Here is a 13,203-nt window from a genome sequence, read left to right on the forward strand (position 1 = left end):
TTCATCTTCGTTCTTCAGTGGAACCGACCGCCTCCAATAAAAGTCCTCCTGTGTAAACTTTTTTTTGGGGGTTCCTGTCCGGCGAACCAGCGTTTGGCATCGGAAAGAGCGGATTTATATTCAGATGTGACCAATATGCTTTTCAGAGTACCGGCTGTGTAGGGAAAGATAACCTTCAGGGATTCATACTTTTGGCCAGGTTCAGCGTCAGCGACATCCTCGAAATGGGCACTACGGTCTTGCTTTTCCCAGGCTAATTCCCGTAATTGCTGGTAAAGTAACATGATGGTTGGCGGGAAAGTCTTCTTGAATTTCCCAACGAACTCTTGCCACACCGTTACTTTGTCTTTAATCTCCCGGTCGTACCAGTCCGATGCTGAGCTATCTCGAAGAAAGAATTTTTGGACAGTGGTAACGTATTCGTCCTCGGGGATGTTATAATCATGACAGAGGCTTTCGAAATCGGAGATGAAACGTTGCGGATCGGGGATAGTGGTAGTGCTTGGGTAGCCCCAAAACCTTAGGCCGTTTGCCATGAATGATGGATCCATGAAAGAGGACTTAGGGGCCTTTACTATTAGGGGCGTCTACAGAAATCATCATTCAAACTCCGCGGCTATGCCCGGTCCGATTGGCGCAATGTGGGAAATTTCCGGTATCGGCCCTACGTCTGGGTACCGGTAGCGCCCCCTCCGGAACGACAGGACGCCAACTGTGCTATGGACGAATTAATAAGTTGAAGGTCAGATCAGAAAGACAACGAGCTACACGAGTACAGTATGTTGAAATTCCTCCAAAGCCCGTTCCTTTATATACGTTGTAAACTCACAGTTTGAGTTTATGATTATACCACTCCAACTTCTCTGAATTCTTTGATTTTCTCCTGAGAGTATCCCAACTCTGTGAGCACCTGTGGAAATACATTGTTAATGGACGGTTGCCATCATTCGACATCGGCCCACCTCATCTGTGTGTTCAGATAGCCATGGTGGATGCCTCCTCACTGGCATCTTTTGTCCATTATACGAAATCGGGGGCGCCACTAGCTTGATTTTCCCGGTCCGTGGGTGCTAAGGATGGCGGAATAGGAATCTGAATCGTTCAAGGGGTTTGGGCACCTACATCGACTTCAACCGCGACCTTTCTGGCAATTGCTTGAGGGTGATTGAAAGTCTCGTGCATGTTATTGATAGGTCCATGAGGCACACTTCTCCCGTCAATTCGAGGAGAGCCGACAAGAGACGGGAAGGAGACCTACCCTGAGCCCCGGAATCGCTCTAACCATACCTCTTTAGTGTCTTTCATGAACTCGTCAGTTATGATCTGGATTAACTCTTTGCGATTCTTGACACGAGCGGTATTGGAAAAGAATATGGGATCCGTAGGAAGCGACGGAATGTCGAGGACCTTGGTACATAGCGTTTTGAACTACAGTTCAGCGGTAAGAGCGGTAAGAACTACTTTGAAACATGATCCTTGACTTGGAGCCTCACCTGCTTGTCGTTTCCAGCTCCAATCATCAAGAACCCATCTTTGCATGGGAATACCTCGTACGGGACGACGGATGGATGAGCAGTGCCGTGCCGCGTTGCTTCTTGTCCAGCAATAAGATAGTTGGATGCGATGTTGGCTAGACCGGCAATCTGCAACCCGAGATAAAGATGAGTACTCAAGAAAAGATGATCGTACCAAATACCTGACACTCGAATAAGTTTGCGTCAATCCATACACCTTTCCCGGTCTGTTGGCGTGAAATGAGGGCGGCCATGATGGCTCCGTGCGTATATAGACCGGTAGCAATATCAGTAGCAGCAACGCCTACTTTGCAGGGTGGACGGTCAGGTTCTCCAGTTCTGCAAGAATGGGTATTAGAAAAAGTGGTTGGAGGTGAGAAACATACATACATATGCATCAAACCTGCCTCCCCTTCAATAATCACATCGTATCCGGCATTCTGTCGGTAGGGACCAGTTTGACCGTAACCTAGAAGCGTTAGATACGCACGAAATCGTCTGAGAAACGCGAGATATTGCTGGGATTTCACGGAATTTACACGCCTGTGACCGAAGCATAAATGAGTCTCGGATTAATTTCCTTGCAATGTTCCCATCCTAGACCGAGCTCTGCCAGTTTCCCGGCAATGAAATTCTCGACAAGAACGTCAGAACGTTCAACAAGCTTGCGAACAATCTCCAATCCTTGAGGGGATTTGAAGTCGACAGTAATGGAGCGCTTGTTACGGTTTATAGCAAGGTAATACGCGCTTTCAGGGGGTAGATGAGTTGAGCCTACTGGTTGCTGGGCTTCTGGTAGCAATGGTGCAGCTGGAGGGTTCCAGGTACCTACACGAAGAGTACTGTGAACGGTTGAAGCTATCGAGTATCCAGGTCCACGTACGAGTATCGTCCCCCTTGCCAATCTGTTCAACTTTGATAACATCCGCACCCAGATCCGCGAGCAACATCGTAGCTGTGGGGCCGGCAAGAATACGAGTCAAGTCGAGGACCTTGATACCCTTCAGTGGAGGTGGCATGGGTTCATCGGAGCACCTTCCCGCTTCATCTAGAGTTTGAAAATGACGAACGGTGAGAAGGAAATGCGAACGAGATTTCACGTTAAGTGCTCTCCGTAACACAGGGGACAACATGGAGAAGAATAGATTGCTTGTGGGTAAAAGTAAGTAGAGAATGTATCGGTAATCTTCGGACCGGGTGACTGTTCGGATTCCCAGTCTGACCATGAAGCGACCAGAAGCCGACCACGACAAGCTCGACACCGCTATGTCTGGTTATCCACGTTTTTCTGATTTAACATAAACCGAATAAGACAAGAAATGTGGTCGCAACTTCTAAGCTTCTGTCTGTACTAGTAGACGACTCTCAAATCTGGCTTTAAAGCTTCATGGCTGACGACAATGTTCAATTGAGGACGGGCGTTGGAGAGCTAGAAATACACAAATTTGAGTGGATCAAGTGGCAGTCTCTTGCAATTAGATATGCATTGTCAGCGGAACAGGAGTGCGGAAATGGAATTCAACGTCACCACCGAGTCGTCCCGCGTCCGAAGTCACTTTCAAGCATCTTAATCATCAACCACCATCCCCTCGTAGCTCCGCCTGCGTCCAACCATGTTGACCAGGCAATCTCTGCGACGCCTTCCCATCAGCAGCAGGCTACTGTCTGGTAGGGTTTATGTTCCCAGTCATGCTCTCTTCCCCAGACGTGAGATGGCGACTCCCGCTAAACCTCCCTCTCCGAACGACATTTTTGCAAATGGAACAAATGCATATTATGCAGAGGAAATGTACAGGCATTGGAGGCAGGATCCCAAATCTGTACATGCTTCATGGGATGTGTATTTTCGAGGGCTGGACAAAGGCCTGTCTAGCCCACAAGCGTTCCAGCCTCCTCCAAGTCTCGTGGCACCTCCAGCAGATGGTGCACCAGCTCTCTACGCGACTTCTGGTGGGACTGAATTGGACGATCACTTGAAGGTAAAACGCAATTTTAGTCCTGATGGCACGACGCGAGTTTAATGTTGTTTCTATGATGTCAGGTTCAACTGCTCGTTCGTGCATATCAAGTTCGTGGTCATCACGTCGCAGAATTGGACCCTCTTGGGATTCTTGACACCGACCTCGCTGATTATCGTCCACCGGAGCTTGAGCTTAGTCGTTATGGCTTCACGGAACGCGATCTGGACAAGGATATCACCCTTGGGCCGGGTATTCTTCCCCATTTTGCGACCGAGGACCGAAAAACGATGAAGTTGGGGGAGATAATCAAGCTCTGCAAACGTATCTATTGTACGTATCCTATTTGTTGCCTTCTTCATCACACAACAACTTTCTCGTGTAGGTGGAGCCGTTGGTATCCAATACGTCCATATTCCCGACAAGGATCAATGCGACTGGATTCGTGAACGTATCGAAATTCCGAAGCCTTGGAATTACACAGTCGAAGAGAAGCGTATGATCCTTGACCGTCTCATTTGGTCGGAGTCATTCGAGAAATTTATTGCCTCCAAATACCCAAATGAGAAACGGTTTGGTTTGGAGGGTTGTGAAGCTCTCATTCCTGGTATGAAAGCTCTCATTGACCGATCAGTCGAGCATGGCGTGAAGCATGTCACGATGGGTATGCCTCACCGAGGACGACTCAATGTTCTTGCTAATGTGATTCGAAAACCGATCGAGGCGATTTTGAACGAATTCAGTGGAGCAGAGGAAGACGAGCCCGCCGGCGATGTGAAATATCATCTTGGTGCCAACTACGTTAGGCCTACTCCCTCCGGCAAAAAGGTTTCCCTCTCACTCGTTGCAAACCCCTCACATTTGGAAGCAGAGGACCCTGTTGTACTTGGAAAAACTCGTGCTATCCAGCATTTTGAACAGGATGAACATGCGCATAATACAGCCATGGGTGTTCTTCTTCATGGTGATGCCGCCTTCGCTGGACAGGGAGTCGTTTACGAGACCATGGGTTTCCACAATCTTCCGCATTACGGAACCGGAGGGACCATTCATTTAATTGTCAATAACCAGATTGGTTTCACCACTGATCCCCGTTTCGCACGGTCCACGCCTTACCCATCCGACATTGCGAAGTCAATCGACTCTCCCATCTTCCACGTTAACGGTGACAACGTGGAGGCGGTGAACTTTGTTTGTCAACTGGCTGCTGACTATCGTGCCAAATTCAAGAGAGATGTTGTCCTCGACATCGTTTGTTATCGGCGACATGGTCACAACGAAACCGATCAGCCGATGTTCACTCAACCCAGGATGTACAAGGCCATCAAGGACCAGCCCACACCTCTTACCCAGTACTCCAAGTTCCTCGTTGGACGAGGCACGTTCACCGAGAAGGATATCGAAGAGCACAAGAAATGGGTCTGGGGTATGCTCGAAAAGGCCGCCGCTGGCGCAAAGGACTATGTTCCTACCAGCAAGGAATGGTTGTCGGCTTCTTGGCAGGGATTCCCATCTCCAAAGCAGCTGGCTGATCAAACGTTGCCCACGCGGCGCACCGGATCTGATGAGGAAACTTTGAAGCGGGTCGGAAAGGTCATCTCCAACTACCCCAATGGATTCCAAGTTCACAGTAACCTTGCCCGTATTCTTTCCACCCGTGGTAAGGCCGTCGAAGAGGGTAAGAACATTGATTGGTCCACGGCCGAAGCCCTTGCATTTGGTAGTTTAGCGTTGGAAAAGATACATGTTCGTGTGTCTGGTCAGGACGTGGAACGTGGCACCTTCTCACAGCGACATGCTGTTCTGCACGATCAGGAGACTGAAGCCCAATATGTTCCTCTGAATGACCTCGGGTCATCGCAGGCTCGCTTCGTCGTCTGCAACTCCTCTCTCTCGGAGTTCGGCGCTCTTGGGTTTGAATTAGGATATTCTTTGGTCTCCCCCGATTGTCTCACGATGTGGGAAGCCCAATTCGGTGATTTCGCCAACAACGCTCAATGTATCATTGACCAGTTCATCGCTTCTGGCGAGAGGAAATGGTTGCAGCGGTCTGGTTTGGTTGTAAGCCTGCCTCATGGCTATGACGGTCAAGGACCAGAGCACTCTAGCGGAAGAATTGAACGGTTCTTGCAACTGTGTGATGACCATCCTCATGTCTTCCCTTCCCCGGAAAAAATTGAAAGGCAACACCAGGACTGCAACATGCAGGTTGTGTATCCAACGTAAGCATCGTTATTTGTGGTCAGCCTATAGACATCTGACGACTTTGGTGGTCCTTAGCACACCCGCCAACTACGTATGTCGTCTCCTACAACTTTTAAATTCAATTCTCTGATTCCTATACAGTTCCACGTCCTTCGTCGTCAAATTCACCGTGATTTCCGAAAACCGGTACGACCCTTGTTATATTATCTAGGTCACAGAATGCTCACTTTTCTAAAACTTTCAGCTCATCTTGTTCTTCTCAAAGAACCTTCTCCGTCATCCCAAGGCTCGTTCTGAACTCTCTGAGATGGTTGGAGAGACCAGCTTCCAGCGATATATTCCCGAGCCTCACCCAGAAACGCTGGTATCTCCTGAAGACATCAAACGACATATTCTTTGCACTGGTAACCCCAAACACTTTCTGCGCATTGCGTATCTTTGAGCGAGCAGCTGACCGTCACATTTAGGTCAAGTTTATCACACTCTTCTTGCTGCGAGAGAGGAGAGAGGTATCAAGGATATTGCCATTAGCAGAGTGGAACAGGTTTCGCCCTTCCCATACGATCTTGTGCGTGTCAGAAATGATTGTCCAACATTCCCGTCTGATTACTCTTTACTGCTCTTTTTAGATTACTCCCCATCTAGACAAATATCCTAACGCCAGTCTCTTTTGGTCCCAGGAAGAACCGTTGAACAACGGAGCGTGGAATTACGTTGGACCTCGTATCTACACATCTGCTCAGCACACCGAGCATCACAAAGGAAAGTATCCTCGTTATTCTGGAAGGGAACCCACGAGCTCCGTTGCAACGGGTAGCAAAGTCAGTAAAAACAGGTTGCTTTATGTTCTCCACTCATTTCCTCTTGCTTCTAGGCTCAACACAAGAAAGAAATTGAACAATTCGTCAACGTTGCTTTCGACTTGTCTTGAATAGCATTGATATCTTTCCTGCTATTCATCGTTGTTTTCGACGAAGAGGGTGGGATATTGTTGCAGCATTCCGCTTTTCTCATGCTTTCGGTTTTTCACCCTTATCTATCACTAAAGTCGGGATAATGACCAAGCAGGATTCTGCTTCGATTCTAAATAAGTTCTTCGATACATGACAGCTATTTATATAGGGGTTTTTACCTGCACTCCAATTGCAAAACTGCTTTAGAAACGTCGACTTACTTGAGGCTTTTCTTTGGGACGACTTGGTATGTTGACATTGTCATGACATAAAAGCTTCTCGACCCTGGACTTGCAGCCTTGAGCAGCGTATTCCGACCTTCTTCGTTTCTCCTTTATGCTGGCTCCGTCCCAGCAACTTCTATCCAAACTTAGTCAACGTTCGTAATGAACCCATGGGCTTTTTCTCCTCACGAAGACCCGAAGAGGATTATGTGCCAGATGACAAACATACAGTAGTTCAGGTTATCCGTTCCAGATTCGTGCGTTATTCGTTGCTCTACAATTGAGGTCTTAATTCTCTTCCGGTATAGTATGGACGAAACAAAGGAAAGGAACGTGAACTTCCAGAACGCCCGAAGACCGTTTTCCTCGCTCAAGATACCCCAGCTGCACAAACATTATCACATCCTACCTCCTCTGAGTCCGCTCATCCCATCCGACACGCAGCATCGATACCCTTCCTAGGTCCCAGAAAGCCAAGTTTAAACTCTATTCGTGAGAGCGACAATGCTCGGTCCTTTAGTCTCCGACTCAAACCCTCTGCTCCAACAAACCCAACATCTCAGTCCTCAGCTTCTTTGTCCAATCCGCCTTCTTCGTGGCCTTCTTCAACAGAAACCTCACGAACAAGTGAATCCCATAACTCTACAGCCTATTCCACTATATCTTCAACGTCTTCCTCGTCTCCTCGAAAGCTACCAGATAGCGTAACGTACGTTCATTTCCCGAGATGAATAATTTAAAGGAACCGAAATTAATGAAGTACACCAAACTGTCTTCTTCACAGAACGACGCTCGCGCAGCGGCTCAACGAATTAGCGGTCGCCAATTCCGAAGGATTGTTGAAGTGGGTGATATTTTGAGTCAATTTTCATGCGATCACAAACTTTTATAGTGACGATGAATACCGGGCTCTCCGTCAGAATCTCTTTGAGCGCTTTGCAAGTAGCACAACGGTACCGACGGAAAACCCTGTAGTCCCCGCGACACCCATAAAGCGGAATCTGAGAGGTCCTTCAGAGGGACGAGGTGAGTTACCCGCATCGTGTTTGTGCACTCAACCTCTGATTTTGCCTTCGTGAAGCCTCTACGTCTTCGCGACCTTCTTCGAACTTCTTTGTGGACGTTCCACGATCACCATCCATACGCTCAAAAACATCAATCCGGTCGGGCGTGGCGAGCTTATTTCGAGCAGCCAGCCGCCGGACTGGGTCGAGGGATCACCATGATACTGCCAGTGTTTTTTCGGGGATCTCTGGCACGTCTACCTCACATCGTCCAAACCCTCTGCAGAAGAAATCCAGCAGTACTTCAGTTCGTTCGATTCGCACCGATGCATCGCATCAGACCGACACCATGTCGACAGCCGGGAGGCGAACAGAGCGGATACTCTATGCTCTTGATAGTCCACACACACCTTCTCGAGCAAGTGTGGGATCAAGGCGCGTCGTAGCTCCTCCATCCTCATTCCCGAGAACGTCCGTAGCGGAAAAGTATCCAGGGAATGTACGGGATGTATTTGATACTTCAACTCTTCAGACATCTCGAGATATTCAACAAGAATTGGAGGCGATCGAAGGGGAGAGAAAGCGACTCATGGATGCCTTCAATGGATTGGAGTTGACCTCGCTGGCAAAAAGGCAGAGGCGACCTAACCGAGCCCGAGCGGGAAGCCGACCTTCGACCATAGTTGTAGACAACCTGGATCGCAGTGTGATGAAGATGGCATCGACCACAACTTTGACTCCCGATTCTCCCTCTTCTCATTTACGAGTGCTTGGTGGGGAGAGTGATGTCATCTCCATACGTTCTGGGACCTCCGTCGGTACAACTCTATCAATGAGCCGATCTATTCATTCCAAAACGTTACCTTCCAAGACCAGTAACTCGTTATTGAACAACAGCCCTTCACGAGGTTCATTACATCGCAAGAATTCTTCCGGAAGTGTCTCATCTGGACGTGCTCTAGTTGGGAAAGGGAAGCAGAGAGTACCTCCTGTGCCCGTTCTGCCTTCACATCTCGGAAAATCCGTTCATGCAAGTAGCTCGAGTGTTAATCTTACTCGAAGTACTGGTCATCTTCCAATGAGCTCTTTGCCAGAGGACGAGGATGGGGCTCCAATGGAAGTGGAGGATATAGAGTTCGAGGCCGAGATGGAAGACATTCGAAGAAAACGAGAGGAGGTTTCGCAGCGATATGAAGCTCGACTGGAGTACCTGAGAGCGAAGTTAAAGGGTGCTCAGCTCCACGAGAAGCTGATGAAGAAGTAGAAGGTCTACGGACAAATGCATACTGGTTGTGCGTGACTCAGAGGGCTTGGTACTTGTTGCATCTTTACGAATTCTCTACTTACAATCTTTGGTATGATTTTAATCCTCGAATCCTGTTTCTTGTGTAGAATGCACGGCATGGAGGTGGCATATGCGGCATGTCACCGTGATTACCCATTTTAGGTCAATTGCGTAAAAGTTATAGATCTCTTGAAATTCTTCTGATTCTCACCGTCAGACTCTTGTTTGCTAGACGACGACCAGCTCGGGTTTCTTAATCCCTCTGTCTCTTCTTTCTCAACGGCGGGCTCGTCCAAGTCTTAGTCATGTCTAATATTCCCTCTCCTACCACCGATGATGGCGAGGACAATGCTTTGTCCTCAACGCCTACTCCCCACAGCCATCTCCATAGGTCTCTCAGTCACGCCTCTCCGTGGTCTGCAACGGAAACTCCTCAGCATCATAACCAAGGAACTTCCTATTTCCCTTCTTCCTTACCGTCTTCAAGACCGAATCCCTCTCCAATACTCATTCGTAGTACATCGGCCCATTCGGTCAGTCGTGGCAATAGAAGCACTAGTGTGAGCTCTGGGCCTCGCTTCAGAGAGGACACATTTAGCGAGGCAGACGAATACGATAGCGATGAGGAACGACCGACCAACGACCGTTCGCACAACAAGCGTGGCAAAGCGGTCGCAGCAGCGGAAGATAGTGATGAGCGAGATGACGAATCACCTCCGCCTGTGGACAGAGACGAAGATCCCATCACGCTGAAGGAACGACAGTCTTTGATCAATGTCGAACACCCTTTCGGTCTACCCATCTGGAAGCCTGCCCTTTACAAAAAATCTCGTTCCATCACTCGTTCAGCCGACCAAGCCCTTCATTCTGTTCCCTCAGCCCAGGCAGAACGACATCTCCTACCTGGTAATCTATTTTGGGTCCTAGTTTTTGGATGGTGGTTATCCCTCGTATGCTTTATCATTTCTGCAATTCTGTACGTTGTCCCTCGAGGTGGGAGGGAGTATTCTCGGGTCGTTTTTGGCCTGGGATGGTATCTTGCATGGCCGTTTGGGAAATATGTCGAAGGTCTATCCGATCATATTGAAAGCGAGGAACATTCCAATGAACATGAGAGGGCCAGTAGCGAATCCGATACACGTACTGTTCGTGGCAATGAGGATGCTAGTACTGTCAGAGCTACTTCTCTGGCTGAACCCTCCCGTCACGTTCAGTCGGTCTCGTGGAATTCTCCCTCGGTGATTGATGAGCGCACGACTCTTTTACCCCCCACGTCGCGTGCCGTTCCCGCCAAATCGTATGGAGTCCTCCAATCTTCCGCTTCCGCTTCACCATCATCGATGGGAATCTCTAAGGAAAACACTGCAAGCCTTGCTCTAGGGAAAGTCTGTTTTTGGCTTGCTCTCATCTGCATCATTGCGCCATTGATGCTCGTCGTTTGCCTGATCTGTTGGGGCCTTGTTGTTACTATCCCGATGGCTAGGCTTAACTGGGCTCTTATCAAACACTTGTTTGAACAGCCAGACTCGATCAGGTTTTGTGCAGCTCCACCAGCAGTCGTTGTTTCGACAGAAGAACCTGCCTCCGATACTACAGACAGTACTGTGGTGTCCGCTCAGTTTGCCGTCAAACACAGACGCTTGACAGAAGGTCAAGTTGCCCCGGGGTCTTCCGGATCAGCTGTTCTACTCTGTATCTATCGTGCAATGGGATGGAAATACTACAAATATACCGTTGGTGGTGTAAACATCATGTTCGTTAACCTCATGGTGGTGGTGTTTTTCGTCATCTTCGACTGGGCTGTTTTCCTTCGGTGGGTCGAAGAGCTGGAGAGGCATGGTAGACCTGTACCCAAACTCTTGGCCCTTGTGGCCTCCCGAGGTTTGATCTTTTTCATGGGCCTCCTTAGCGTCATCCCCCTCTCTTACTTCATCGGTATGGCTGTCGCCTCGATCTCTGCACAGTCTTCCATCGGTATGGGTGCAGTCATTAACGCAACTTTCGGTTCCATTATCGAGATTCTGTTGTATTCTTTGATGTTAACGGAAGGGAAAGGACACTTGGTGGAGGGATCTATAATCGGGAGTATCCTTGCTGGTGTCTTGCTCATGCCCGGTATGAGTATGGTTAGCAGCGCCCTTCGCAGGAAGGAACAAAAATTCAACGCCAAGAGTGCTGGTGTAACTAGCATGATGTTGATCATGGCTATAATTGGTGCTTTAGCACCCACTTTGTTCTACCAGACCTACGGAAATGTACGTCTCATCAATTAGCTTCACCATATATCAGTGTGCTTCGGTGTACTTACCATAATTTTAGTTCCAATTGGTTTGCAAAGGATGCCCCTCGTCCCCCGGCCCCGGAAAAGTCAATAAGCCCTGGGTTTGTGATCAGTGCTATTACAAGCACCCCGACCCTGTGGATGATCCTTTCTACCAATCCACCGTGAAAAGCTTCATGTACTTCTGTGCCTTCGTTTTGCTTTTTGTGAGTTTTCCCGAGTGTTTGTGGCGATTTAATGAATTACTCTTCACAGTCGTACCTCGTGGGTTTGTGGTTCTCTCTGAGGACTCATGCTTCGCAGATCTGGCAAAACCCTCGACATCTATTGAACCCTGTTGAATTACCCATCCATAACCGACAGTCAATTTACCAGAAATATATTCCTACCAGCGTTCAAAGCGCCGGTCACCGTTTAACCCGGAAGGCTAGCAATATCACCGGCAATGACGGCCAACAATATGTCCCACAAACACCTTCAACCACCCGTGAAGCTTCTCAGCAAGGAAGTTCGAGGCCGGCGAGTGGACGACCATCATCTCCCGTTCTTCCTCGTCGTGTTTCGTATGCCCCTAATTTGTCTCAGTCTCATGTCCCAGGCTATACACCCTTGCTGGAAAGCGTCGATCATGCCGTCAAGAACACTGGTCTGCAGTCATTGCAGTTGCCAGAGACAATGACGACAGATGATTTTACAAGGGCTGTCGCAGTCGCAACTGTAAGTGCGTTGAGGCACCAGCAAACCCACAACCAAGGTGCGAGGCGTCACATGGATGGGGAGGTGGATGGTGGACAAGGTGGACATGATGCGCCTTCATGGAGTCGATCCACCAGTGCCAGTGTGCTGTTAGCTTGCACAGCGCTTTATGCTGTTATTGCAGGTGCGTGGCCCACCGTTGTTGAAATATTGTAGTGGGCTTACCCATCCACCCGTTCAGAAATATTGGTCGACGTGGTCGATGTCATCTTATCCGACTCTGGCCTGGACGAAAAGTTCCTGGGTGTCACCTTGTTCGCATTGGTCCCGAATACAACTGAGTTCATGAACGCTATTTCGTTCGCTCTTAATGGTAACATTGCGCTCAGGTGAGTACTTTCATTGTCTTGTCGTTTAGATATTAACGTTTATCGTTTGTAGTATGGAAATTGGCTCGGCATATGCCCTTCAAGTTTGTTTACTTCAGATTCCTGCTATGGTTGCGTTCTCTGCATGGTATGCACCTGATAAGATGGGATTAGTTGCTTCTACTTTTTCGTACGTCCTTTCATTTTGGTCTTCGTCCTGATGTCCTCATATCGTTCTCTCTACAGACTCATTTTCCCGCGATGGGATGTTGTTGTCATTATTTTGTCAATGTTCTTGTTAACTTACACCTATATCGAAGCGAAGAGCAACTACCACCGTGGTAGCATCCTTATTTTGAGGTACATTATTTGTTTCCTCGCCCTGGTTTATAACCAAATCTGACCATCTGACAACTCCCTCCAGTTACCTCGTTCTCACTGCCGGTTTCTATTACGCACCTCGTGAGAGTGATGACAACGATGAGCCAGAGTTCTTCAACTCAACCTCGATGCAAGAGTTCACGTCCTTGACATTGCTCGAATACGTTCGTTGGTGTCTTACCGTGTGGTGGTGATTCGAGGGCTATTCCATATTCAACAAATCCTTTTACCTTTCCCATCCGAAACCCTCCTTCACGAACCCGTAACGAGCTCTCATGGCCCTCCTTGATATCTTTCTGGATTCACTACTATATACAGCTATTGTTTAATGAAA

At 48.5% G+C, this 13,203-nt stretch overlaps 5 protein-coding genes across 6 annotated transcripts; 3 read left to right on the forward strand and 2 right to left on the reverse strand.

Annotated features, from left to right (window-relative positions):
- Positions 1-14: 14 nt before the first annotated feature.
- Positions 15-551, reverse strand: E1B28_012570 (uncharacterized protein; the record flags this gene model as incomplete). Its single annotated transcript, XM_043157698.1, has 1 exon — positions 15-551. The coding sequence occupies one exon, from the start codon at positions 549-551 to the stop codon at positions 15-17; it is 537 nt and encodes a 178-aa protein (XP_043005066.1).
- Positions 552-721: 170 nt separating this feature from the next.
- Positions 722-2,757, reverse strand: E1B28_012571 (uncharacterized protein). The gene is made up of 9 exons (XM_043157699.1): positions 2,398-2,757; positions 2,058-2,342; positions 1,905-1,983; positions 1,697-1,853; positions 1,494-1,643; positions 1,259-1,428; positions 1,123-1,207; positions 963-1,070; positions 722-910 (listed from the first exon to the last, which is right to left on the reverse strand). The coding sequence occupies exons 1-9, from the start codon at positions 2,738-2,740 to the stop codon at positions 845-847; spliced, it is 1,443 nt and encodes a 480-aa protein (XP_043005067.1). The 5' UTR covers positions 2,741-2,757; the 3' UTR covers positions 722-844.
- Positions 2,758-3,070: 313 nt separating this feature from the next.
- Positions 3,071-6,844, forward strand: KGD1 (2-oxoglutarate dehydrogenase E1 component). 2 transcript variants are annotated; one of them, XM_043157700.1, is made up of 9 exons: positions 3,071-3,493; positions 3,556-3,805; positions 3,858-5,694; positions 5,753-5,768; positions 5,819-5,863; positions 5,922-6,081; positions 6,145-6,245; positions 6,307-6,498; positions 6,552-6,844. In XM_043157700.1, the coding sequence occupies exons 1-9, from the start codon at positions 3,128-3,130 to the stop codon at positions 6,606-6,608; spliced, it is 3,024 nt and encodes a 1,007-aa protein (XP_043005068.1). In that variant the 5' UTR covers positions 3,071-3,127; the 3' UTR covers positions 6,609-6,844. The 2 variants fall into 2 exon arrangements, with proteins under 2 accessions (XP_043005068.1, XP_043005069.1); XM_043157701.1 differs by having other exon boundaries at positions 3,075-3,493; positions 5,922-6,245.
- Positions 6,845-7,024: 180 nt separating this feature from the next.
- Positions 7,025-9,122, forward strand: E1B28_012573 (uncharacterized protein; the record flags this gene model as incomplete). Its single annotated transcript, XM_043157702.1, has 5 exons — positions 7,025-7,111; positions 7,163-7,563; positions 7,639-7,698; positions 7,747-7,880; positions 7,936-9,122. 5 exons carry the CDS (start codon positions 7,025-7,027, stop codon positions 9,120-9,122), a joined length of 1,869 nt encoding a protein of 622 aa, XP_043005070.1.
- A 326-nt stretch (positions 9,123-9,448) lies between these two features.
- E1B28_012574 (uncharacterized protein) lies at positions 9,449-13,063 on the forward strand (the record flags this gene model as incomplete). The annotated part of the gene is made up of 7 exons (XM_043157703.1): positions 9,449-11,398; positions 11,463-11,630; positions 11,680-12,304; positions 12,362-12,509; positions 12,562-12,678; positions 12,735-12,848; positions 12,913-13,063. The coding sequence occupies 7 exons, from the start codon at positions 9,449-9,451 to the stop codon at positions 13,061-13,063; spliced, it is 3,273 nt and encodes a 1,090-aa protein (XP_043005071.1).
- Positions 13,064-13,203: the final 140 nt, after the last annotated feature.

Source organism: Marasmius oreades, chromosome 8, assembly GCF_018924745.1.
Source record: "Marasmius oreades isolate 03SP1 chromosome 8, whole genome shotgun sequence".
In the NCBI taxonomy this organism is placed as follows: domain Eukaryota; kingdom Fungi; phylum Basidiomycota; class Agaricomycetes; order Agaricales; family Marasmiaceae; genus Marasmius; species Marasmius oreades.

Coding starts and splice junctions, on each gene's coding strand:
- E1B28_012571 (XM_043157699.1), bottom strand. CDS start 2,740: ATGGTCAGACTGGGAATCCGAACAGTCACCCGGTCCGAAGATTACCGA. Junction 2,343..2,397: donor TGGCAAGGGGGACGATACTC/GTACGTGGACCT, acceptor CTCTTCGTGTAG/GTACCTGGAACCCTCCAGCT. Junction 1,854..1,904: donor GAGGCAGGTTTGATGCATAT/GTATGTATGTTT, acceptor CCATTCTTGCAG/AACTGGAGAACCTGACCGTC.
- KGD1 (XM_043157700.1), top strand. CDS start 3,128: ATGTTGACCAGGCAATCTCTGCGACGCCTTCCCATCAGCAGCAGGCTA. Junction 3,494..3,555: donor AATTGGACGATCACTTGAAG/GTAAAACGCAAT, acceptor CTATGATGTCAG/GTTCAACTGCTCGTTCGTGC. Junction 6,082..6,144: donor ACGACATATTCTTTGCACTG/GTAACCCCAAAC, acceptor CGTCACATTTAG/GTCAAGTTTATCACACTCTT.